At 62.6% G+C, this 23,113-nt stretch overlaps 1 protein-coding gene across 1 annotated transcript in view; it reads right to left on the bottom strand.

The window, feature by feature from the left end:
• The window catches only part of CROCC2 (ciliary rootlet coiled-coil, rootletin family member 2), a 74,312-nt gene that overhangs the window by 13,046 nt on the left and 38,153 nt on the right, over nt 1–23,113 (bottom strand). Inside the window, 12 exon segments of the mRNA XM_053203868.1 lie at nt 4,482–4,615; nt 5,271–5,391; nt 5,786–5,949; nt 6,187–6,637; nt 7,856–7,891; nt 9,016–9,175; nt 9,807–10,024; nt 13,697–13,840; nt 17,311–17,424; nt 18,407–18,583; nt 19,183–19,352; nt 19,865–19,992. Coding sequence (XP_053059843.1) covers nt 4,482–4,615; nt 5,271–5,391; nt 5,786–5,949; nt 6,187–6,637; nt 7,856–7,891; nt 9,016–9,175; nt 9,807–10,024; nt 13,697–13,840; nt 17,311–17,424; nt 18,407–18,583; nt 19,183–19,352; nt 19,865–19,992 — 2,017 coding nt within the window.

Genomic DNA, 23,113 nt, shown 5'->3' with positions numbered 1-23,113 from the left:
GCAGTGAGGTGGCGTGTGGAGTGAGTGAGGTGAGGAGCGTCTGCGGGCAAGTCCCGTGCGTCTCGGGAACCTGACCTTGGCCGCTCCGTGTCTCGCAGGTGGCGGCGGAAGCTCACCAACTGACCGCATGAGGATAAAATAATCTTTGTGCCCAAAGTCTGGCAAGTGCGGCGCCCTGAGGGGGTACAGATGCAGACAGTCGTCACTAACGGCGGGCGTCCGCTCCAGGCTTGGGTGGGCCCGCCGACCCGCACGGCACGGCCTGCCAGTCCACGAGGCCGAGCGGCTCGCGGCTTTGCTTCTGGGACCTGACTGACGCTGTTTAGGGCCCGGAGGAGCGCGCTCAGGAGAAGAGGGCGTGTGCGGGGCCCTGGGGGCTAGGGCAGGTCGGATGCCCGGCAGGCTGTGACCTGGCTCTGATGGGGGGACACCCCTTCTCCCTGGGGGCGTGTGTGGGCCCGCACCCCCGCTTGCTCTGAGGACCCCCGGGTGCGGTGTTGGGCGCGTGTCCCAGCGCTCTGCGCTGGGTTCTGCCCTGTTGATCTCTCGAGTTCCCAGGGTGGCCCTGGAAACGGGGAGGGATTTGCTCTCAAACAAGAATCTTACTGTTTGCATAGCACAGCCTACCATTTAGTTAGGAAAATATGTTTTTAATTGACTTTCTCTTGACAAACACATTGGCTCACGTGAACCGGGGGGAAAACCCAGCCATGAAAGTGAAAGCAGCCGTGTCAGACGCAGACCTCGCTCTAGCACGTGCTGGCGGCTTGGCCACGTGACGGACGGTGGGGGCGTGGGCGGTGGGGCGTGTGGCCACGCCACCGGAGCCCCTCTGGCTGCAGACGCTGCAGCTGGGATTTGCTGTTGGTCAAAAGGGCCTGGGGCCTCTGCGCCTTAGGTGCGTCTGAATCCCCCTCCCGGGTGCCCACCTCAATGGCCGACAGGTTAAAACACTGGGTAAGGGGTGCCTGGGTGGCTCAGTCGGTCGAGCATCCGACTTCAGTCAGGTCATGACGGTTTCTGGATTCGACCCCCACGTTGGGCTCTGTGCTGACAGTGCGGAGCCTGCTTTGGATCCTCCGTCTCCCTCTCTCCCTGCCCCTCCCCCTTTCACACACTCTCTCTTTCAAAATAGATAAGTAAACATTTAAAAATTGGGAAAGACCGTCCTCAGACCTGGAGATCAGAGATTTTGGGGGTTCCCGCGAGGTAGAGGCACACAGAACCAAGTGGCCTAAAAATAGGAGAATCACTAGAGTTCTGAGAACAACGGATGGATTGTAGCACATAGACTTTGCTGAAAAGTTGAGGAAATTCTTAATCAAGCAGGAAAACGAACAGGGGTAGAGAAGGTTTGAACAACATCCAGAAGAGCCTTCTGCACCCATGTGTGGAAACCTCACAGAACCTTGGGGACGCTGACTCGGGGCCTGGGCCGGGGGCTGGAGGGCAGGCTAATAAGGACGAGGTCACGAAGGCCCCCAGTCCCCTGGCAGGCAAGTGCTGGAGAGGAGGGGACCCCAGCCACCACAGCCACCACAGCCAGCCGTGCCCCTGAGAACAGGGCCTTCACCCTCCCTGTCCCTGGTGCCCCCCGTGCTGCCCCTGCTGCCCTGCCTGCTCCCCACAGCCCCCAAGGTCCCCGTGGGTCCCCATGGCTCCCCCTTTCTCTCTGCCTTTCACTTTGGGCCTGAAATATCTGGACAGGGACATGTGAAGTCCCAGGTGGGTTTCTCTCCACTCCTGACTTTGAACAAGACCAGACCCCCTTCTTTGAAGACGTGCGGAGGAAGAAAATCTCGACAGCAGCAATCAACTGTGGTTCAAGAGACAAAGTCAGTCCGAGGGATCAGATCTGAGGGTATTGAGTTAAAAGAGAACAGAGTTATTGCAAGAAATGGGAACAGGTGTCAGGAAAGGTTCGCTGACGCTCTCATGAAGGGGAGCCAGAGAGGGAACAATCGAGATTAAAAACACAAGGACCGGGGTGCCTGGGTGGCTCAGTCGGGTGAGTGTCTGACTCCCGATTTCAGCTTAGGTCATGTTCCCGGGGTTGTGGGATCCAGCCCTGCATCAGGCTCTGCACCGGTCGTGGAGCCTGCTTGGGATTTGGGATTCTCTCTCTCTCTCTCTCTCTCTCTCTCTCTCTCTGTCCCCCTCTGCCCCCGTCCCCGCACTTGCAAGCACTCTCTCTCAAAAAAAACAAAACAAACCCCCCCAAACCCCACAAGGACCAATCCAGGCATGAGGACAGGGACTAGGTTAGACATGGCAGTCAGATGAACTAACCTAGATAAAGACCCGAAGTTCTCTGGGACGTGGCAGGGAGCCAGTGACAAGAGGTGACATTCAAGATGAACAAGGAGGAAAAGGCCCAGAGAGCAAGGCTGGGCTGCAGTGAATTTCAGGACAAAAGAGTGGGAAGAGGGTGGGGGAGAAGCGGTGGTTTTTAGGTGGAAATAACGTGCGTCGACCGAAGACAGATTCGACTCTGCAAGTGGAGATAACGCACAGGCTAAGATAACAGAGGGAACAAATCCACGTTTGGCGAACGTTTTTGAATTTCCAAGATAAACGGACCTTCTGGCTTCCTCTCTGGAAGGAACGATTCAAACCACCTAGATATTACCTTTCTGGAACTGTCTGAGCCTGGGGTCACGGGGCAAACAAGAAAAGAAGTCCGAGTAGAAACAGGCCCCTCCCCGGGGAGATGGGTCGTGAGCCTCGCTCACCGCGTCCCCACCGACCTGCTGGGCCCACTGCTGACACCGGGTGTGGCTGGCAGAGTTCTGACCTGGCCTGTGCCCCGCAGCCCCAGGGTTACCCCAGGGCCACCCTGTGACCACGTTAGGACCTGTTGCAGACGTGATTAAGGTGACTCCTCAGTGGCTCTGAGTTAACCAAAGGGGGATGACCCAGGTGGGCCTGGTGACTCCCACGGGCCCGGCGGGCTGGTGGCAGAGCAGCGGCCGTGGGGTTCGAGTGGGAAGGGGGCTGTGTGGGGGTCCTGCCGTCGCTGCCGTGCTGTCGTGAGGGCCGACGGGAAGGCCCAAGCCGGAGCCGGAGAAGCCCCCAGAAGCCGCTGGCTCCTCAGCCAGGAAATGGGCTGCGAAGAGTCTGCCTCAGGTAAGGAAGTGGCTCCCCACCCCCTGCCAAGAGCCCCCCGCTGTGCCAGGTGGGACCCCGCCCCCCCGTGGGGCTGGCAGCTCAAGCTGCCCGGGGTTCAGTCATCAGTCTGCGGCAATGGCTGCGTAGCGGTCGGAAAGGAACACAGTGTGGGCTGCTGTGAGTACAGAGCCTCCTGCAGACAGGAGGAGGGGTTCCAATTCAGGGGCAGGCGCTTCATGGACCCCCGCCGGGCACTCAGAAGAAAGGTGGAGGCAGGGCCATCTGGAGCAGGGGAGGGGCCCAGGGGAGAGCCCCTGGACACAGGTGCGGAGCCCTTGTGGGGGGAGGGGCGGGGAGCCAGAGGCGTCCCCTGTGCACAGCGCGGTGACACGTCGGCTGCTGTGCTCACTTTTGCCACACTCCCACCGCCATGGAAGGGGGCAGGGGGAGCAAATAACCCTGAAATAAAAAGCTGGCATGGAAGTCGTGAGGAAGCATTAAATCAGCAAGGATCCTGTCAGCAACCAAAGAAAACCAGAGCAAATAAATTATTGCAAAACTTGTAAGCGGGATAAATTCCTTCGGAAAAGGCACACGCTCCGAGGTGGGCTTGAAACCAAGGCCAGGCGGATGAAATAAATGCTGACCGAAAACATACAGGGCGGGAGTGCGGGGCCGGGACCTGGGGATGGGGGGTGGCCACTGCACGTGTCAGGCACAGCAGACTCAGGACAAATGGCACAGAACAGGCACTGGGAGCTCTAGGCTGGTAAGAGGCAGAGCGGCCAAGAAGCTTCAAGTTGTGAAGAACGTGTCCTAGAAATGTATAAACCAAAGACCCTTACAGACAAAAGGAGGGATTGCCCTCCCTGCCCCCACCCTGATGGCAAAATTCAGCACTTCACGCCCGGTTTTCATAAACTCGAGAGACAGATCCAACCTGGAGTATGTGACTGACATGGTTGTAAAGGTTGACTTAATACATTCTTTTCAAAATGTGTACCCTGCAAACGGAAAGCCTTATTTTCAAGCACGCACAGAACACACACCCGTGAACGCACGTAAAATGGGGCGCGGCCCGCCCCTCCTGCCCTGGGGGTCTGCCCCTGGCTCCGGGCCTCGCCAGCTCTGTCTTTCAGGGTGCTCCCTAAGGCTCAGTTTTCCTAATCTGTCAAATAAGGGCTGGGACCACCTCCAAGGCAGCTCTGCCAGGGGATGCCCCCGATGAGCGCTGTGGGGCCACCACAGCCCTCGAGGCCACCTGCTCCAGCCCAGTTGTGTTTCTGCCCATGGGGACCCCAAACCTCCGCCCCCCCAGAAGCCACCCCCTCACCCCCCTCCGTCCCCAGGTCCCCGCCAGCTGCGTGCCCCACCTGGAGCCTCTGCTTCTCCCAGCTGGCCGCCCGCCTGCGAGCCCGGTGCTGCTCCTCCAGGCCCCGGAGCGCCTCCTCCTGCAGGGCGCGCGCTGCCTGGGCCCTGCGCCTCTCACTCTCCGCCTGGCGCCGGGCTGCGGGGCAAGCAGGGTGCTTGCTTGCCTGGCTCCCAAGGTCAGTGCGGCCACCACATGGGGGTCGCCCCTGCCCATTTCACAGGCTGGCTAAGTGACTGGGAGCTAGACGGTGGGGGCTGGAGCCCCCTCCCCCCCCCCCCCCCGACCGCCCGTCTGACAATTCCCTGCCACTTGAGGGTCCCTGGGGGCGGGTCTGGAGTCCTGGCTCCCTCTGCCTGCTCCTTCTCTCCCAGGTTCTTTCCTTCCACACACATTCCTCCTTCCAGACACCTCCTGGGCAGACCCACTAACGGAGGGAGGAGGGCACGTGATGCAATGGGGCGACCAGCAGGCCAGGGGCGCTCTCGGTGGTGACAGGGGTCAGAGACCTGACGGAGAGATGGCCTCATGGCTGTGGAATCGGGTTCTGGGAGGTCAGTGTGGTGGGAGGAGGGTCTGCAGACCCTGCAAGGTCTCTGGACCGCATCCCCTGGTGACGGGGAGCCACTGTGAGAGGGCCGGGCACACCCGGCGACACGCTGGCCCACGCCCGAGCAGCTTCCAGGACTGAACCCTCCCGGCCGCCAGGGTGGGGTGCTTGGGGGGAAGCCCGGGAGGTGGCGATGTGGCCCTGTCAGCGGCGTTCGGGGACGGGGCGAGGGAAGGGGGTCACCTTCCTCCGCCTCTGCCAGTGCCTCCTGCAGCCGTGCCGCGTGGCTCTGGGCTTGGGCACGCTCGCGCTCTGCCTCACTCAGCCGGCTGCTCAGGCTCACCACCTGGAGGTGCCAGTCGTCCTGGGCGGAAGGACCCAGGTCAGGGGGCAGCCCGGTGGGTGAGTGGGGGCCGAGGTGTCCGGCTGGAGGTTTGGGGGGCTCGGGCACGCTGACCTGGACCCCGGTGGGCATCATAGTGGCGCCTGGCGCCAGGGCCTCTGCTGCTAATTGGGAGTAAGGGAGGAAGCCCTGCCTGAGCCGTTGGGGCGGCAGCTGAGTTTTGAGGGACTGTGGTGTTTGTTGCTATCTGTCACGCCCAACAAAGGACAGTCTGAGCGCTGAGGCGCCCGGTGACCCCAGGGCCCTCCAGGGCCTCAGCATATCTGGGGTGGATGGACAGATGGACAGCAGAGTGACGGGCAGCATCTCCATGTTTCTGGGGGCCCCCGGGGCATGTCCTCTCCGCCCCCCTTACCCGTTCCCTCTGGGCAACCCGCAGTTTCTGCACAAAGTCTGTCAGGGCGTCTCGCACAGAGTCCACGTCCACATCTGGGCAGGGGTCCCCAGGTGCCAGTGAGGGCCATCGGAGTGGTGAGCCGGACCTGGTCGGGGGGCTGGCGCTCTGGATGCTATCTGAGCCTGCAGGACAGTGGCAGCGGAGGGGATGTGGTGGGGACGTGGTGGGGACTTGGTGACAGGCATGCAGGTGCCCTGCCCCCCCTTTCTCTGCTTGTCCCCACCCCCAGGGAGCTTGCGGGGGCACGGGGTCCAGGCCCCTCACTGTGTGGGTCGTGAGGCCCAGGGAGGGGAGGGGGTGTCCTGGGTGGGTGCCAGAGCCGGGACAGGAGCCTACCCGAAGCCACTGAGGACACTGACCTGTACTGGGGAAGCCGGGCCACTCGGGGGAGCCTGAGGGGCCTCGTCCCCGCAGCCCCAGGCCGCGGCACAGGGTGGACCACAGCTGGCCCAGCTGGGCCTCCGCGTGCCGCCTGGCACCTTCAGCCTGGGCCAGCTCCCCTTCCAGGCTGTGGAGCCGGCGGCCGGCCTCGTCCAGGCGAGCCTGGAGGCCGTCGGCCACGCTACCGGCCTGCTGCAGCTTCCCCGTGACCATGTGCAGCTCGGCCCGGAGGGTCCGCTCGGCCCCCCGGCTCTGGCAGAGGCCCTCCTCCAGCTGCTGCTTTCGGGCCTCAGCTCCAGCCTCCGCCTCTTCCAGCTCCCGCCGCAGCCTCAGGACCTGTGGGAGGGTCATGAGGGCTCACGTAGAAGCCCTTTGTCCCAGAGCCACCTGCCCTCCGCACCTCGCCCCCAGGCCTCTTGTCCTCACTCCCTGCTTGGCATGTCACGGCCAGGGGCACCTCGGACCTGCCTCCCAGCCCGTGTTTGGCCGTGGGGGCCCCTGAGCCCAGGTGGAGAGGGGCACCTCAGGACCACAGAGCACATCCTGGCAGGCGTCCTTTCAGACTCGTGAACCCCCCAGCCAGCTGTTGGCCCTAGGCTGTCCCCTCCTGTGGCAGGGGACCGGCTGCCTCGAGCCAGCCCCATGCTCGTCTGTGGCTGCTCTTGGCCTGTGGTAGCAAAGGCTGGGTCAGCATCGTCCTGAGACCAGGGCCGGGGAGCCTCAGGGGGCCTGATGCAACACCACGGGCTTGCGCGGGGTGGCACGGGGGTAAACCAGCCTCTCCTCACCTGGCCTCTGGGAGGCCGGTCCTGGGCCTCTCGTACCTGGGTCACTCTTTCTACCCTTCCACGCTCACCCCTCGGGTCTGCTGGGTCCCAGGCCCCTCTCTTCTCTGGCGGCCTGGCCTGGGTGCGGAGGGGCCCTACCTGACCTCCTGCCCCTCGGTAGCCACCCGTCCCGTCGTCTCCAATGAGGCCACCTTGTCTGCCTCTGCAGACCCTGGTCACAGCCTGGCCTCTGCCGCTTAGCCCCTGGGATGGGGCCTCCGCTCACACAAGGTGCCCCCTAAATACCTGTGAGTGAATGACGGAATAGACAGGGTCACGTCACCCCTAGGGCAGTGACAGGCTTGGGGGAGGCAGCCAGGCTCCCGGCTTGAGGCCACAGAGCCTCTGCCAGACCGTAAGCCCTGGCACAGGGGGCAGGGCCGGGCCCCACCCCATTTCCTCTCCGGGTGGCCACAGTGTTAACGACCCCATTCACGGGTAGAAGTGAGGAGCCGTGAGGTCACACAGGGGTCACATAGGTCGTGGGAGGAGAGTCCAGGTTCTCTGTGCACGGTGGGTGCTCAGTGCAGCCGCCGTGTGCGTGATTTTGGGTCCGGACCAGGGGGTCCCAGGCGGGCCAGGCTGTGGGAACACACGTGCAGGCGTGGGTGTAGGTGTCACTCCGAATCCAGAGGCTCTTTGACAATTGGGCATTTGGGGGCTCTTGCCTGTCCCCTGGCTCAGAACTCTCACGTCCCCTGGGCGAGACTGTCCCTTTCTAAAACACGAGAACCTTAGGAGATGCAGGGGGTCCCCGCTTTGCCTGCATTCGTTCAGTCAGCACCCCTGTCCCTCGGCCCTGGTGGCACCCAGTCCCCACGTTCTTTCTCCGGTTCTCAGCCCGCAGCATGTTCACCTGCGAGTGTGGGGTGGCACCGAGGGGGTCGCCGGGCCCCTCCTGGGCCCCTGCCTCTGCTCACACGTGCTGGGGAGGGAGCCTTCCTCCTGGGCAGCGCCGCCCCCCACTCTGGCCAAGCCCAGTTCTGGGCGATGGGGGATGTGGGTGGTGGGGGTGCCCTCCGAGACCATGCCCTTGTAGCTGATGGACTCCTGAAGCCGTTTTTGTCTGAGGCCAGGACACCCCGTGGGCAAGGAGCGGGCTGGGCCCCTCGCTGGCTGTCACCCTCGGGGACCCTGGTCCGACACATGTCTCTGTGTCTCGATGTCCTCATCTGAAAAGGAAGGCGCTAGACCTTCCTCACGGGGGGGTCAGTGGTGGGGCAGGGAGGAGGGAGGGCGGTGCAGCACACGCCTGGCCTGGAAGGAGCACTGGACCCCGGGTTTCTCCTCCCCGTGCACCTCACGGCCCACTCCCAGGCTGCAGAGGCCCACTCATGGCCCACTCACAACGACTGCGGATGTTTGGACCGGCCTCCCACCTGGAGGAGTATCTAGGCCCCTCTTCTGAGCGGTCCCGAAACCGAGTGAACTCGGTGTGAGTGGCCCTTGACTCTGGAGACCGAGGCAGATGGACGAAGCCATGCAGGTGGTCTCCGAGACCCTGCTCCGAGCCCCACCTCCGGGCCGGGAGGTGCCCAGCCGGCAGCCGGTACGGCCACCGACCCCGCGAGCAAGGCCGCCTGCCGGTGAGCCCAGCCCTGCCATCAGGCCTCCCGCCGTGGAGTCTTCTTGGCGCGTGCACCGTCGGGCAGAGCCAAGGCGCCCCTCTGTGCCCTCGCCGCATTCCTGATCTCAGGGGCCACGGGCGTCCAAGTGGTCGTTTTCAGCCATTAATCTTGAGGCTTGTCATCCGTACCCCATGGGGCAGACCCAGCCGGGAGCCCCACGAGTCTGAGCAGGGCCCTCCAGCTGAGGCTGCAAGTGTGGGGACAGAATGTTCCAAAGGCACAGACAGCGAGGCCATGTCTTGGAGCTCGGGCTCCGGGGTCCAGCGGGTGCCCTGGAGGCACCTGGGGGAGCCGGACAGAGGGGGGAGGGGACATCTCTGTGGGGGCGGGGCTCCAGGACGGCTGCCCTCACCTGTGTGCCCAGCTCCTGGAGCTCCTGGCGGGCGTCGGCGCGAGCCTGCTGCACCTCCCGTAGGCTGGCCCGCAGCTCACAGGCCTCCTTCTGGGCCGCTGCTCGCGCCTCCTCCAGGACCAGCACCTTCTGTTCCCTTTCTTCCTTGGACCTCTGAAAACTGAGCAGAGTGTCACAGGCTGGGGCTCCAGCAGGTCCCGCAGAGACCTTCCCGCCGCCCGCCTCACTCCGGCCGGATGCCTCCCCCCGTGTCTCGGCTCTGCGGTGTCCCAGAGCCCAGCCTCCTCGGGGCTGCCTGGGGCCGGTCCCCTCGGGCATACTAGGTCCGGGTGCCCAGCCGGATCTGCCCCTCTCCACGTCTCTAGACCTTCCCTCCACCCTACTCCGTGCTCCGGCCACACTCCCAGAGACCCGGTGTCCAGCGCCAGGCCCGCACCTCTAATGCCCCTCTGCGAGGGGCGGCCTCCCGGTCCCTCCCACGGGGGGCCTCCCAGAGTCCTGGAACAGGCCTCTCTTGCTCCCTCCACTCCCCAGCCCTTGGCCGTCTCTGGCCCACCACTTGGGGCTTGTGTGGCCCGCTGGACGGGAATGCTCCGAGGGCAGGGACAGGCCCCCGCTCGTGTGCGGGCACCGTAGAGCCTTCTGATGGACAGCTGGCACCGTGAGCTTGGTGAGCCCACCCACCATCCTCTGGCCGCCTCAGTAGAACACCCCGCGTCCCGCACACTCTGCCCCTCTGGTGGATTTCGGGGCCGGGAAGGCCCCCTGACGGATGCTGCTCGGGCTCATACCTGGCCGTGTCCTGCTCGGCCCTGCGGAGAGCGGCCCGCAGCTCGGTGTTGGAGCTCTGCAGCACAGCCTTCTCGAGGGCCTCCTCGCGCAGCGCCCGGCGGGCCTCCAGGGCCTCCCTGCGAAGCCCCTCGCGGCTCTCCTCGCTGCCCTGCAGCTCCCCGCGCAGCACGGCCAGTGCCTCCCGGGCCTCGTCCAGCTGTGCCCGCAGCCCCTCCGCCTGGGGAAGGGGCACGAGGCTGTCGGGGCCGCTGGGGGCCGGGGCGCCACGGGCAGGTGGGGGGGCAGGTAGGAGCTGCCGATCGGCCTCTGGCTCTGGTCCGGCAGCGCCCAGGTGCCCCCAGCCCCATGTGCCCAGGTGCTTGAGAGAAAAGCAGACCACCTGGCTCTGCCCACCTGGGGGTGCAGGGTGCCTCGCGAGGGCTGGTCCCAGAACCGGGGAGGTGACGGTCTGGCCCTGCTGGCCCTGGGCCCTTGCTCCCTCCCTGGCCCCCGGGGACGCTGCTCGCCAGACAGCAGGGACAGCGTGGCACCTGGCTGTGCCCACACATCCGTACTGCCCCCTCCTGGGTCCAGATGCCTCCGCTTGACGGCCCCCCGCCCCCGCTGCTGCCTGCTGGCCTTCAGTGATGCCGTGGCACTGGGGCTGCTGCCCGCCCTGGGGCGGGTAGCCGTGCAGGTGGCCCTGGCTCGAGACCCCTGCTCCTCGGCCCTCATCTCCCTGTCACGTGGGAGGCAGGGGAGGGTGGGTCTCTGGGCGATGGTGCCCTCAGAATTCTCTGGCAGCACGAAGGCCGGCTCGGGCCAGGCTGTCCAGTTTGCTTGGGCGGCAGGTTCTCACTGTCACCAGGGCCCTGGACAGAGTGCTCCGCAGAAGCAGGGACACCCTAAACCCAACGGGTGGGGGGCAGCAGAGGCCCCCGGCTGGGCAGGCTCTGGAGCCAGTGGGGGCCACCCTGGTCTCAGGGCTCAGCAGCCCGGACTCCGGTTGCTTTGAAAGCTCTGAAAAGCTGACCCGAGGGCGGGGAGAGGCTGTAGGTGTGAGTCCTATGCCCTGCCCCTACCAGACGTGTTCCAGGCCCAGAATGGGACACCCGTCACGCCATCCTCCCTACAGCGGGACCCCCACGCCCTCTGGGGGCTTCTAGGCAGGGCTTGCGGGTTCTGTGGTTGTGTGAAGCTCAGGGCCTGAGTGAGGGCCAGAGCTGGGTCAGGGTGGGGTCGGGGGTCCTCCTCACTCCTCGCCCCAGCACCACCTCCCCCTCGACCCTTGGAGGGAGGGTCTGGAAGCCAGTGCAGACCCAGGGCAGGGGCGGCCCACCTCCCAGCGCCCGCACTTTGGTGAGGGAGATCTCCAGGCTCGGCCGGGACCTCTGGTCTCCCGCCTCCCAGGCCTGCGCTCCAGCCCTGACCGGGACACTCTAGAGAGGGCTCCGTTCAGGCTCGGGTATCCCGAGGAGGAGGTGGAGAGGAGGTGGAGGGGGCCGGCGGCGTGCCGACAGAGGGGAAGCCGCAAAAACTCTGAGCCATGTCAAGGCGCTGGTTTGCCAAGAGCAAACCCCACTTTGCTGGCCGTTTCAGCGGGACATTGTCCAGGCCCCTGGCCAGCCTGGCTCCCGTGTCCGCCCGCTGTTATTGTTGTTCTGTTTTTGGGAAGGGCCTGAGCCCCCCCCCCCCCCGCCCCACTCCCCTTCCACCCCCCACATATGGGAGCCACAACTGTGCAGGGCAGTTTCCGCCGAGCTCAGCAAAAATCCACCGAGAAGGTCAAGGACCAGCAAAGGGCCCTATCCATCATAAAAGGAACTGTTTTCATTTCCCAGGGCAGAGGAGATGAAAACGAGCACAACAAAGCTGGAGAAGGGCCCCCCTCACCCCTGCACCCCCACCCGCTTCCCTCTGCCTCATGAGAACAGCCATCCTCTTTACAGGAATTTTACAGCCAAATCACTTAATGTGATTATAATAATTATTTCTTTACTAGAAATTGTATAAACAGCATCTTTTGAAATCTCCTGCAGGGAGGTGGTTCCAGGGCTCTGCACCGCCTGAGGGAAGGCAGGGGAGGGGCCGGTAAGGGGCTCTCGCCCGTGCATGCGAGCACGCACATGTGTGGTCAGCGTGCGTGTCTGCACGCGACGTGTGTGAGTGTGGCGTGCGCACCTGTACACACGCATGCAGGAACACGCGTGCCCATGTGCCCACACACATGCATGACGTATGTGCGTGTAAGTGCATGTAGGGCTGTGTGCACTACTTGTGGCACATTTGTGCGTGCTTTGTGGTGTCCGCGTGTTTCCCTGTGAGTGTTGTGTCCACAGGTGAGTGTGTGTGGGTGCATGCACAGGTACGCTGTCACTTGTGTGCATGCGTGTGCACGTGTGGGCAGGGGTGTGAACGGTGCAGTGGGTTCACGTGTGTGTGCAGGCACACACGTGTGGACTCCAGGCAGTGCCGAGAGAAGCCTGGACGTTCCTTCAGTTTAAAGGCTGTGAAAAACGTTATGGTTTCCATGGCGACCGGGCCAGCCTGGCGCCTGGGAGGCTCTTCAGTGCTGCCGTTCCCCCGGCTTGCTCCTCCTGCCCCCGCCTCAGCCTCCTGCTCCCCCACTGCTTGCTGGGGCCCCTCTCCTTTCTGGGGGTTCCCTCCCCTTTCTGGGGTTCCCTCTCCTTTTGGGGGCCCCTCTCCTTGCCGGGGGTTTCCTCTCCTTTCCAGGACTCCCCTCTCCTTCCCGGGGGCCCCCCTCTCCTTCCTGGGGCCCTTTCCTTTGTAGGGGTTCCCTCTCCTTTCTGGGGGTTCCCTCCCCTTTCTGGGGTTCCTTCTCCTTTTGGGGGCCCCTCTCCTTGCCGGGGGTTTCCTCTCCTTTCCAGGACTCCCCTCTCCTTCCTGGGGCCCTTTCCTTTCTAGGGGTTTCCTCTCCTTCCCGGGGGCCCCCTTTCCTTTCCGGGGGCCCCTCTCTGGGAACCTGAGCTCCTCGGGAGGCCTGTGCTCTCTCCTCTTTCACCTCTCCAGAACAAATGTGCCCCCAGTCTCCTGGCCCCTCCCCTGCAGCCCCCAGTTTTAAAATCGCATTTTGCTTCCCCGTGTGGTCGCTGACCGGGCCTGACTTTGAAATCTGTTGAAAGGAGACCTTTCTCTTTGGGGGCCAAAGTAAACAGCTTGTCATGTTAAATCATGCTCTCTCCCTCCCTCTCCCTCCACCACGGGGCCTGCCCCTGGGGGCGCTGGGGGAGGGCTGAGGAGCCCCCTCTCTCTGCTGCTGCCTCAGCAGCCGGTGCCTGCTTGTGCCCCCCCCCCCCACCCCGAGCTCTGGGTCAGCGGGCTGCCTGCCGGCTTCGGCGCCTGGCCCGGGGAGGGCACGGGTCCCCCAGTCCTCGCGGCCCCACCTGGGCGCAGGCTCACCCTCCCCCAGCCCAGATCCCCGTGCCCTCCTGCCCTCCCCTCTCCCAGGCTCACCAGGTGCTGTCGTGTCTCCCTCAGGAACACCTCCCCAGTCTTGCTTGCCCGCTGGGCCGCAGCCTGGCCTGGCCTGCCCTGCCCGAGACTCTCCCCCACCGCAGGACACCAGCCCATGGCTCCTGGGGGCCCCTGCGGCAGCCTTGAGGCCGCGGCCGGGTCCACGCATGGTCGGCCCCGGAAACACCACAAACCCCCCACACCTCTGCCCCTCTACTCCCCCCCCCCCCGGGCACCCCCAGGGCAGCTCCACCCCACCCAGTGCCCAGTCCCCTGGGCTCCGTGCGTCGTGCTGCATGTGGGCAGAGCCTGGCCAGACCCACCGCACGCAGGCTCTGCCCAGGGCTGGTGGGATGGATGGGTCTCCGGGCACCCCTCTCCCTCCCCGGCACCTCTCCCCCCTTCTCTCGGCACCCCTCCCCTGGCACCCCCTCACTTCTCTCCCGGCGTTGCTTCTCTCTGCCGCCATCTCCCGGAGACTGTCTCTCAGAGCCGCGGCCTCTCTCTGATGGGCCGAGATGGCGTCCTCGAACTGGGCCTGCAGAGCCTTCAGCTCCGCAGCCGTGGCGCTGACGGTGGCCTGGAGAGAGTGGCAAGCTGGCCGCGGCATCCAGGGGCAGCCCGAGGCTTGAGCGGCCGGTGGACAGCCATCTGCTGTCCCGGGGCCGGGCGGAGGCTCGCTCGGGCCGCACAAGGCGGGCAGAGCAGAGCCCCAGGCCAGCCTTCCCATGCCGCCCACTGCCCGTGCCACCGCTGCCGACCCCGAGGGGACGTGGCGATGGGGCGGGTCTCCCCGCGCGGAGGGGCTGGCCCTTTCCCCCATGCCTTTCCTTTGGGGTCTCCAGGCCACCAGGCCAGGGCAGCTTGGGGGCGGGGACCCAGTCAGGGCCTCAGGCGCTGACCTCTTTCAAGCCTAAAATGTCGCTGTTGGGCCGTTCAGCTGAGGGGCCGAGAACAGCCACTTGGCGAACGAGACAGGCCCTGCCCTCAGAGGAGGCTGACTTCGAGACCCCCTCAGCTGGGCAGTGTGCTCGGCATTCGTGCCCAGGACGTGGGCATGGGAGAGGCAGCCCGGGTCCCACGGTCCTGTAGTCTGGGACGTCCACTGCGGTCAGTGCACGGGGGGCTCACCCTTCCGAGGCGTGCTTCTAGTCCCCCTCTCTGGGACCCTGCCCATCGGTGGAGGGCCAGAAAGGTGGACCCTAGCTCAGAAGACATGGTGGTGGCAGGGAAGGGGGGAGGTGGGTCTCAGGACAGCCCTGTCCCCGAGTCCAGGCGAACACAGGAGCCCCTCCGTCAGTCTAGCCCTTGGTTTCCCGAACTTTCAAATAGGCAGGTGGCATTCGGGGATGCCCACGGTCCCTGCCAGCCTAAACATGCGAGCACCCACAGACATGCCTGGAAGGGGGCCACGGGGCTCAGCCTACACCCCCCCCCCCCAGATGGAGGCCCCCCTGCAGAGACACTCAGGCAGCACAGACATTCATCGGACTCAGCTTGGCCTGAATCTGCTCTCCTGGACCCTCCTCTCCAGCACTACCCGGTGGGCACTTGGAGGAGGAGGGGTCCCCTGGGCCCCAGGCTAGGAAGCAGTGCCCAAGCTTTCCTTGTCCACGAACAAGGACGCCGCCTGCTCACCTGGGGCCTGAGGCCCGCCTGGCTTCCCGGCCCGGACGCTCCCCCTCGCCTCTGCCTTGGCCCCAGGGTGGTCTAGGCCCCCACGGGGGGGCGGGGGGGAATGGAGCCGGCTTCGTGTCCCAGGGAGGCACAGGTGCCTGTGCTGGTGCCCCCGCACTGGAGCCCCACCCCCGCCCACCCAGATTCTGTAGGCCGCTGCCCCAGGGCACTAGTGGGCTGGGGCCCTCTGAGGCCTGGCCTCCTGCTCTTGGTGAAGGAGCCTCACTGGTGCCTCCTCCCCTTGCCCCTGCCGTCCTTCTGCATTACCCCCCACCACCCTCCCGTCCTCCTGCACTGACAGGTATCACCCTGGGTGGCCCGTTTGGCCGTGCCCTCGGGGCGGAACCAGCGTTGCTCTGGTGGCCTGGCTAGGAAGGCCCTGCAGAGGCTGTGGGTGATAGGATACAGCCCAGGATCCCCTCCACCTGCCAGGGGGCTTTTCTCACGTCACCCCACAACTGGTTTTCCTCGGCAGGCATTTCTTCTCTCCTTCTGTCCTCAGTGGGTTTTAATTTCCACGTTCCTTGCCGGGGGGCAAAACGACCCTTAACGAGCTCGCTGAAGTGCCCACCCGCTGGCTGGCCGGCTATCCCCAGTCCAGGTGGAGACTCAGCCAGCACAGAGGGGGAAGGCTCCCGACCAGCCCCTCTGAGTTGGGGGGTCAGCTCCCAGGGTCTGGGGGGGTGGTCCCTGGTTCCCCGACGAGAGTGGGATGGGCGGGGCAGCTCAGTGGGAATGGGAGGAAGGAGGGCACCACCCCGTGGGCCCCCCCACGCCTCCCAGCTGTGCCCACGGAAACACCGGCCAGCCCGTGACAGAGCAGGGCGGGGGCTCCAGCGAGAGGGGCTCTTGGACAAGACTTTTCTGGGTGCCGGGAGCCCCTCCGGGTGGCGGTGCTCAGAGTGACCCTGTCTGGCGGTGGGGGGGAGGGGGTGGAAGGCAGCTGGCTCCTAACCGCAGCCCCCTTTCCTGCTGACTGTGCCCCTGGGACAGGACTGCGTGTCCCTGCCTCCCCAAGGCCCCGCTGGCTCTGCATCTGCCCCCGCCGGGCAGCCCTCTCAGTGCCCGCTGCTGCTTGAGCAGGTGCAGAGTCAATGACGCTGAGACAGTGGCTCCTGCTCCGACACCAGTTCTGGGCCGGGCACTGCAGCCGGTGTTCTGTCCACACGCTGGTTCCCTGACTCGCTGAGTCATTCACTCAGCACCAGGGGAGCATCTCACCCTTTGACCTTGGGGCTGGGACACACCAGGGACAAGGGTGAAAAAGGGTCTCCTAGAATAAAAACGAAGGTGACAGGAGCTGGAAGGACACAGGCAGGAGGCAGATGGGACAAGGTGCTGGCCTGGCCTTGCCCTGGACCACGCTGGCTCCCCGCAGTCTGCAGGGTGCGAGAAACGCCCCGTGGGCCTCTGGGCTGCTCCCTACCTGCCTCTGCTCAGTGCCCGCCCTCGGGGTCCTGACCCCGCTGCAGACAGCCCTCCCCTGAGCTCGCCGTGGTCCTTTCACCTAGCTCTGGCCACCTCCCCCTGCGGGGGCAGGGGTCATCCCCACCTTGCCTACACTGGTGGGACTGCACTGCATTTCGTAATAGGCTGAGCCTCCCCCACTGGAGACAGCAGTGGGGGCCCGGCTCCACACATGGGGTGGGGACACAGGGTCCCCAGGGTCGCTGCCTGCCCTGTTCCCTGGACACGGGCTCCTGATGGAGTCTGGAGCCCCAGGTGGCCCCAGCTCGTTGCCTGAGGCAGCCTCAGTGTACCTGTGGGTGGCTACCCACGGGGGGTCTCTCCTGTCCCTCGTCCCTCGGGGATGCCTTTCTCCTGGCTCAGCTGGAGACTCTCTGTGGTGTCCTTTCCAGTGAGGGTCTGCCTCAGGCACAGTGCTGGCCTTTCCCAGTTTGGTTTCTCCTTTGGACGCACGTCTCTAATGAGCCAGCCCCAAGAGGCCTCACGCACATTTCCCGCAGTTCCGTTTTGCCAAGTGCATCTCAAGTGCACAGACAGGCAAGGCTGGATGTACATGGGGCTGGGCGGGGCACAGGGCTGGGTCCTGCCCGCCTCTGCTGCTGGCTCACCTGCGGCCCCAGGCCCTCCTCTCTGGCCCCTTTCTGGCCAGGCCCGCTGCTGGCGAGGAGGGACTGGCTCTTGGAAGCCCCCACCCCCCAGCCGGCTTTGGTTCACTGGGCCTTTCCTTGCCATTAAGACAGTGCCCCCTCCCAGCAGGAGACCTGGACATTCCCTGGAGGGTAGAGAGGGCTGTGTCCCTGGGACCAGGAAGGAAAGGGGTGCATCTGAGGGTCTGCCTGAGCCTGCTGGGCAATGCAGGTGGCCAGGCTGGGTACCCAGTGTCTGGCTTGGGCACACAGGGCTCACCTCGGCTTGCTTTTGTTGGCTCTGGGCTTCCTGCCGCACCTGTCCCAGCTCCTGCATGGCTCTGAAGAGTTCTTCCCTCAGCAGCCTCCTCTCTTCTTCTTTCAGTGACAGGGCCTGGCAGGATTTGGGGGGGGGGGCATGCTTGTGAGGGTCAGGGGGCCTCCACAAGGGGAGGCTGCAGCAGAATGCTGGGTGCTAAAGCCTCTGCCAGGACGTGTTGTGTTCTTGATTCCACATCCCTGCTCAGGGAGGGGCATCGCTCCAGAGGCAGCCCTTGTCCTGAGTCGGGTCAGTGGGGCCTTTTTACTGTCTGCATTGGTCCAGCTTCCATGCCCGTGCTCAGTTCTCTACACACTGGCTGGATGATCAGGTGGGTGGGATGGTCAGACACAGAGATGGATGGTGGATATGGATGGACAGCTGAGTGTGTGGATGGAGGGAAGGATGTTTAAGTGAATGGATGGACAGATGGTCAAGTGAGTGGTTGCATAGATGGATGGTCATATGAATGCACGAATGGTTGCGTGCATGGCTCGTTGATGGATGCTTAAGGAAATTGATGGATAGATGTATGGTTAGGTGTGTGAATGGAAAATCGGGTATGTGGATAGACGGCCATGTATGTGGGAGGAGAGCTAAGTGTATACATAGAAGGATGGGTATTCAAATAAATGGATTGATGATGACAAATGGAGGGACAGTCAAGTGCATGGATGGATGGATGGATGAGTGGATGAGTGGATGAGTAGATGAGTGGGTGGATGGATAGATGGATGGATGGATGGATGGATGGATGGATTGGTGGATGGATGGATTGGTGGATGGATTAGTGGATGGATGGATTGGTGGATGGATTGGTGGATGGATGGATTGGTGAATGGATGGACTGGTGGATGAATGGATGGAGAAATGGATTGGTGGATGGATGGATGGATGAATGGATAAGTAGGTGGGTGGATGTCTGTCGACTGGGACTGCTGTGAAGACTGAAGCTTCAATAGCAGTGATCTGGAAAGGTTAGCCCTCTTCTTGGGTCAGAGAAAGCATGGTGAGGTGGAATGTGAGGGTCCCCCACTGCCTCACGGTCCCCCATCACCTCTTGCATCTCATTTTCCAATTGGAGGAGACTCTCATCCCGCTCATGCTTTAGGCTCTGAATTTCCTCCTTCAGAGCCTCCCTCTTGGCCGCATTCTTTGCTACCAGCTTCTTCTCCTGTTCCAGCCGGTGAGCTGCCACTTCCTTCTCCTCTGTCAGAGACAGACTCAGGGACTCCTGGGCCAATGCAAAGGAACAGGCTATGAAGACTGCGTAAGTCAGGACACGTGAGGCCAGCAGGTACCTGTAGTCCTGAGTGAGACCCGGTTCATGGGACGTCAGGACAGGACAGGACCCCAGGAATGGCCACTCCAGTCAGCTAAACACCCTTTGTCTCACACAATGGCGTTAAAGCAAGAGCTGGGTCTCACCACCTGCCATCCCTATGTAGTGGCCCATATACCTCTCCCAGCCCCCACATTCAGAAGATGCGTAACATGTTAAACAAGACCTCGCAGGGGCCTGTGGCCAGTGGGACAGCTTAGCGGGAGGAGGGAGTTCCCTCCGGCTACTGGCCCTCGGACTGCAGCCAGGCCAGCCAACCCGAGGTCTGGCCTCTTCCGTGGGGGAGGAGACCCCCCCCCCCCCGCACAATGCTTCAGGCCCTGGACCACCCACACGAACTATTTGAGTCCTCTGGGTGCGGCCCCGGTATGGCTGGGGCACCTCTCGCCTGGCTGGTCTCCTAAGCTCCCTCCCCCATGTGTCTGCTGGCTTTTGGGACATGGCAGTCTCCTGGGAAAGGGCCACGCAGCAGCGGCCCAACGGAAGCAGACCTTCTCCCTCTGGAGCCGAGCCAGGTCCTCGTGGTGGGCCAGCGCCTGGCTCTCCAGGGCCAGCTGCAAGTCCCGCTCCTGCTGTGCCACCTGCTGCTGAAGCCTCCCTACGTCCCACTGCAGCTTTGTCTCCTGGACCTCCCAGGCACTTCTCAGCTGCTGCATTTCCACTGTGAAGTGACAGAGGCATCAGGGACCGGCCACAGGGCCCCCACAGCATGGAACCCCTGTGGCCCTCACAGACTCCCTGTGGAGTGATGGCCCCATGGGGTGACAGCCACCTGCTTTGAGGAGGCTGCCATAGCCAGTGGGACAATGCACTCCGTGCCCCACTGCAGTGTATGTCCTAATTGTCACCTTGTATTGGCTCTGGCCAGGCCCACACAAAGCAGGGGCGCTGGGCAGGGAGCACGGGGCCTGGGAAGGGAGCACGGGAGCTGGGTAGGGAGCCACCATGCTGACCCTGTGGCCGCAGCCCAGTTCTGCGCCTGGGCCCGGCACTGAGAGCAGGCTGTGCAGGTGGCCGGCCCTCCTAGACAACAGTGGCACGACCCGATCAGCCACGTGAGCTCCAGGCCTGTGTTCGCGTCCCTTCAGGGGACTGGGGAGTGTGAGCAGCACATCTGGGGACTGAGCTCCACTGAGGGGAGAGAGGAGCAGAGAGAGCCTGCCCGAGGAGCACCTTGCAGGGTCTGCCGAGTGAGCCGCATGCTCCGGGCCTGTCCCTCCAGCTGCTCCCGCTGTGCCTGGAGCTGCATCACCAGCTGCTGGGTCTCAAAGAGGCTTCTCTCCAGAGAGTCCCTCTCAGCCCTGCAGAGTCATCAGACAGTGGAGCAGGTCACCCAGGCGGCCCTGCTGATGAGGGACGGTGCAGAGTCCTTTAGCTAGATAACAGAACAGTGCCCACCGAGGCTGGGCTCATCAATCAGAAGATAAACAGAATGAACATCTCATTCCTTTTTTTTTTAACTCTTTTTTTTTAGGTAGGCTCCACGCTGAATGTGGGCTTAACCTCACGACCCTTGGATCAAGAGTCGTGGGATCTACCAAGAGCCAGCCAGGCATGGCCCATCATTCATTTGAAATCTCTAAAACCAAATTAGGCCCTGCACAACATAATCTTTCAGGTGGATTAAAAAGCTAAATGAAAAACAAAACAAAACAAAGCACAAATAAACAACTCGGAACTATAAAAACCATAGAAAAAATAGAGAAAGGTATTTTATAAAGTTTGTAAGCAAAACACAAAACCGAGAAGACAAAAATAAAGAGGCCAGCAGATCTGAATACACTTAAAGGGGTTGGGGGCTTATGCAGAAAGATTTCACAAACCAACTTAAAAGACAAGGGACAAAGAGTTAATATCCATCATATGCAAAGAGCTTCTACAAATCAATGACAGAAAGTCAGCTGATCCTACAGAAAAATGAGAAAAATGACTGTTATTCACAAAGAAAACGCAAAGGGGGAATGAACATGTAAAGTTTGCTCACCCTACTGGTACTCAAGGAGATTCAAATGACAACCGTGTGGTGTCATTGACCACGCACCAGATTGACACAACTTTAAATAATGTTTATATTCAATGTTGGCAAGGGTGCGAGGACCATTTTCTCTGTGGAGGGGAGGCTAGGAAACTTCAAGATTTAGAGCGTGCCTATCTTTGAGCCAGCGATTCCCAAGTGTCGGTTCTTTAGAAATACACATGAACCAACTACACACGTACAAGGATGCTCACTGCAGCCTTATATCGCGCACTAACTGGACGTGGCTTCCATGCTGATAAGTGGCAGAATGTTCTAGAAATGACGGTGCATCTAGTGAGTTGTTATCGAGGACGAGGAAACTCTCTTCTCTGATCTCTGAGAAGCAACGTGTCAGAGCGGAAGGGCACGCCCAGCGTCCACCGCGTACGAAAGCTGCCGCGGTGTCTCTGTGCACGCAGACACAAATGTGCAGAAAATACCTGCAACTCAGAGCAGCGTTCATTCCCGGGGAGGGGGGTGAAGTGGCTTGAAGGAGTTGTCAGAAGACAACCGATCAGCCCACCGGTCGTCGACCAGCCAGCGAGCACGCTGTAACCGATACTGTGCTTGGCCCCACGCGAGGTGTTACGGTGAAAACATCTGCCAACCAAACAGCACACGTGCACACACCACAGACACACAAAAATACTCACGTGAGCACACAAACGGCAGACACACATCCCCACACAAATCGATGGGTCGGGGAGGGCCGTGGGCCCCGGGGGACCCTGCTCACCGCTGCCACCTTGGTGGGGGGGTTGGGCGTGTCGACACCGTCCAGGGCTCGCTCTTGCCTGCAGAGCCCAGAAACTTCACTCCTCCGATGTCCCCAGTGCCCCCTTCCAGTCCCCATCCTAGTGAGCTCCCCACGTTCCCTGCTCCCCGCTTCTGTGTGAACAGACGGCAGCGGGGGCTGCCTCGGATGCCCTCCCCGACACCTCGAACCCACCTCCTCCCAGACAGCAGCCTGGCCCCCTCTGGGAGGGGCGGTCTCTGCCGCTCAGACACCAGAATGTTCTTTCGCCCCAGAGCCTGGGAATCTAAGGGTGTGTCCGGTCTCTCCTTCCTTGGAAGCCCAAGAGCACCTCCGCCTCCTGGAGCAGAGGCCCGGCGTGACCAGCGAGGGCGCAGGCAGACACCCTCCATCCACCTCTCCGGGTGCCGAGTGAGCCAGCAACCCCTCAACTGGGCATGCGTCCCTAGCGCTGCAGCCCGGTCAGGGCCTGGGTGTGGGGGCTGGAGGAGCTTGAAACCCGGGGTCCTCTGTCATCAGCCCGCCACGGAGAGGCAAAGAGCTGCCGCAGGACTTCTCGCACCTGGTGGTTATCAACGTTACCCGGGAGCTCATTAAAACCGCAGTGGCCAGACCCTCCGGCCCATGGAGCCAGCCAGACACCTACCGTGGGAGCTAGGCGGCACCCTGTGCCAGCATATGTGATTTCAGGACAAGCCCCCAGCAGCCTTGTCACCGGAAGCTCAGACCGGTCACTGCAAAGTGCTGTTTAATGAGCAGGTGACTGTCTGGGGCCACAGGGCTGCCCAGTGATCGGGGCAGAGCCTACGGGGAGGACCCTGGGCTGCCACGGTCTCTGCCCTGCCTCTGCCCGTGATCTGGGCAGCAAATACTGACAGGTGACAGAGGCCCTCCAACCCCTGCTTGTCTGAGCACCCGTGGGGCCTGGAAGGGGGTGACAGGCAGGGACCCTCTGCTCCTGCTGACCCGGAGCAGGCCTTTGTTAGGTTTTCTGTTCCTGTTTCTGTGCGAACTTTCACTTGCAAAAGAGGTTTGTCTGTGAGGATGTTCAAGGACCTGGGACTCAAGGGTTCTGGTGACCCCCAGGTTCTGGAGTTCCAGGAGGAAACCTTTTCTACAAAAATACTTAGATGTTCCCAAGAGAGCCCACAAGTTTGGTGACAGAAAGCAACCAGCTTTTGGATTGCTGCAGAGGCCATGGGACCAGCTCAGCTTACCAGGTGACAGCCTGAAGGGCACCCCCGTTCTCACCTACAAGTGCCTATTTCACGTCTTCTGGAAGTGGCCCCTGCTGATTTTTGAAGCTCGCTCTGGCCCTGCCCTCAGCCTATGGTTCCCTGGAGTTGACACTGTGCCTGGCTTCAGGGATGGGTATGTGACCCCAGCCTGCCAGTCTGAGCCTTACGACTCCCAGGACCGGTTCAGGGATATCAAATGGCTCAATATGGCCAATGGCAGCAGCTTTTGGGTTTTTTTGGGGAGGAGGACACTGTGTCTGCTGGAGGAGGGAGCCTGGGGTGGCCACTGACCATTTGCCACCTCGCACCCTGACTCTGCCTGAGAACAAAGTCTCCTGAGTTAAGTAGCACTGAGCAGGGAGAGGCAGGATTCTGACAGCACTGTGGGAGCACCTGGATCCAGCCTTGCCTGA

This window comes from Acinonyx jubatus, chromosome C1 (assembly GCF_027475565.1).
Source record: "Acinonyx jubatus isolate Ajub_Pintada_27869175 chromosome C1, VMU_Ajub_asm_v1.0, whole genome shotgun sequence".
In the NCBI taxonomy this organism is placed as follows: domain Eukaryota; kingdom Metazoa; phylum Chordata; class Mammalia; order Carnivora; family Felidae; genus Acinonyx; species Acinonyx jubatus.
Note: the sequence above shows the minus strand (reverse complement) of the source record. Positions and strands in the feature narration are given on the sequence as shown.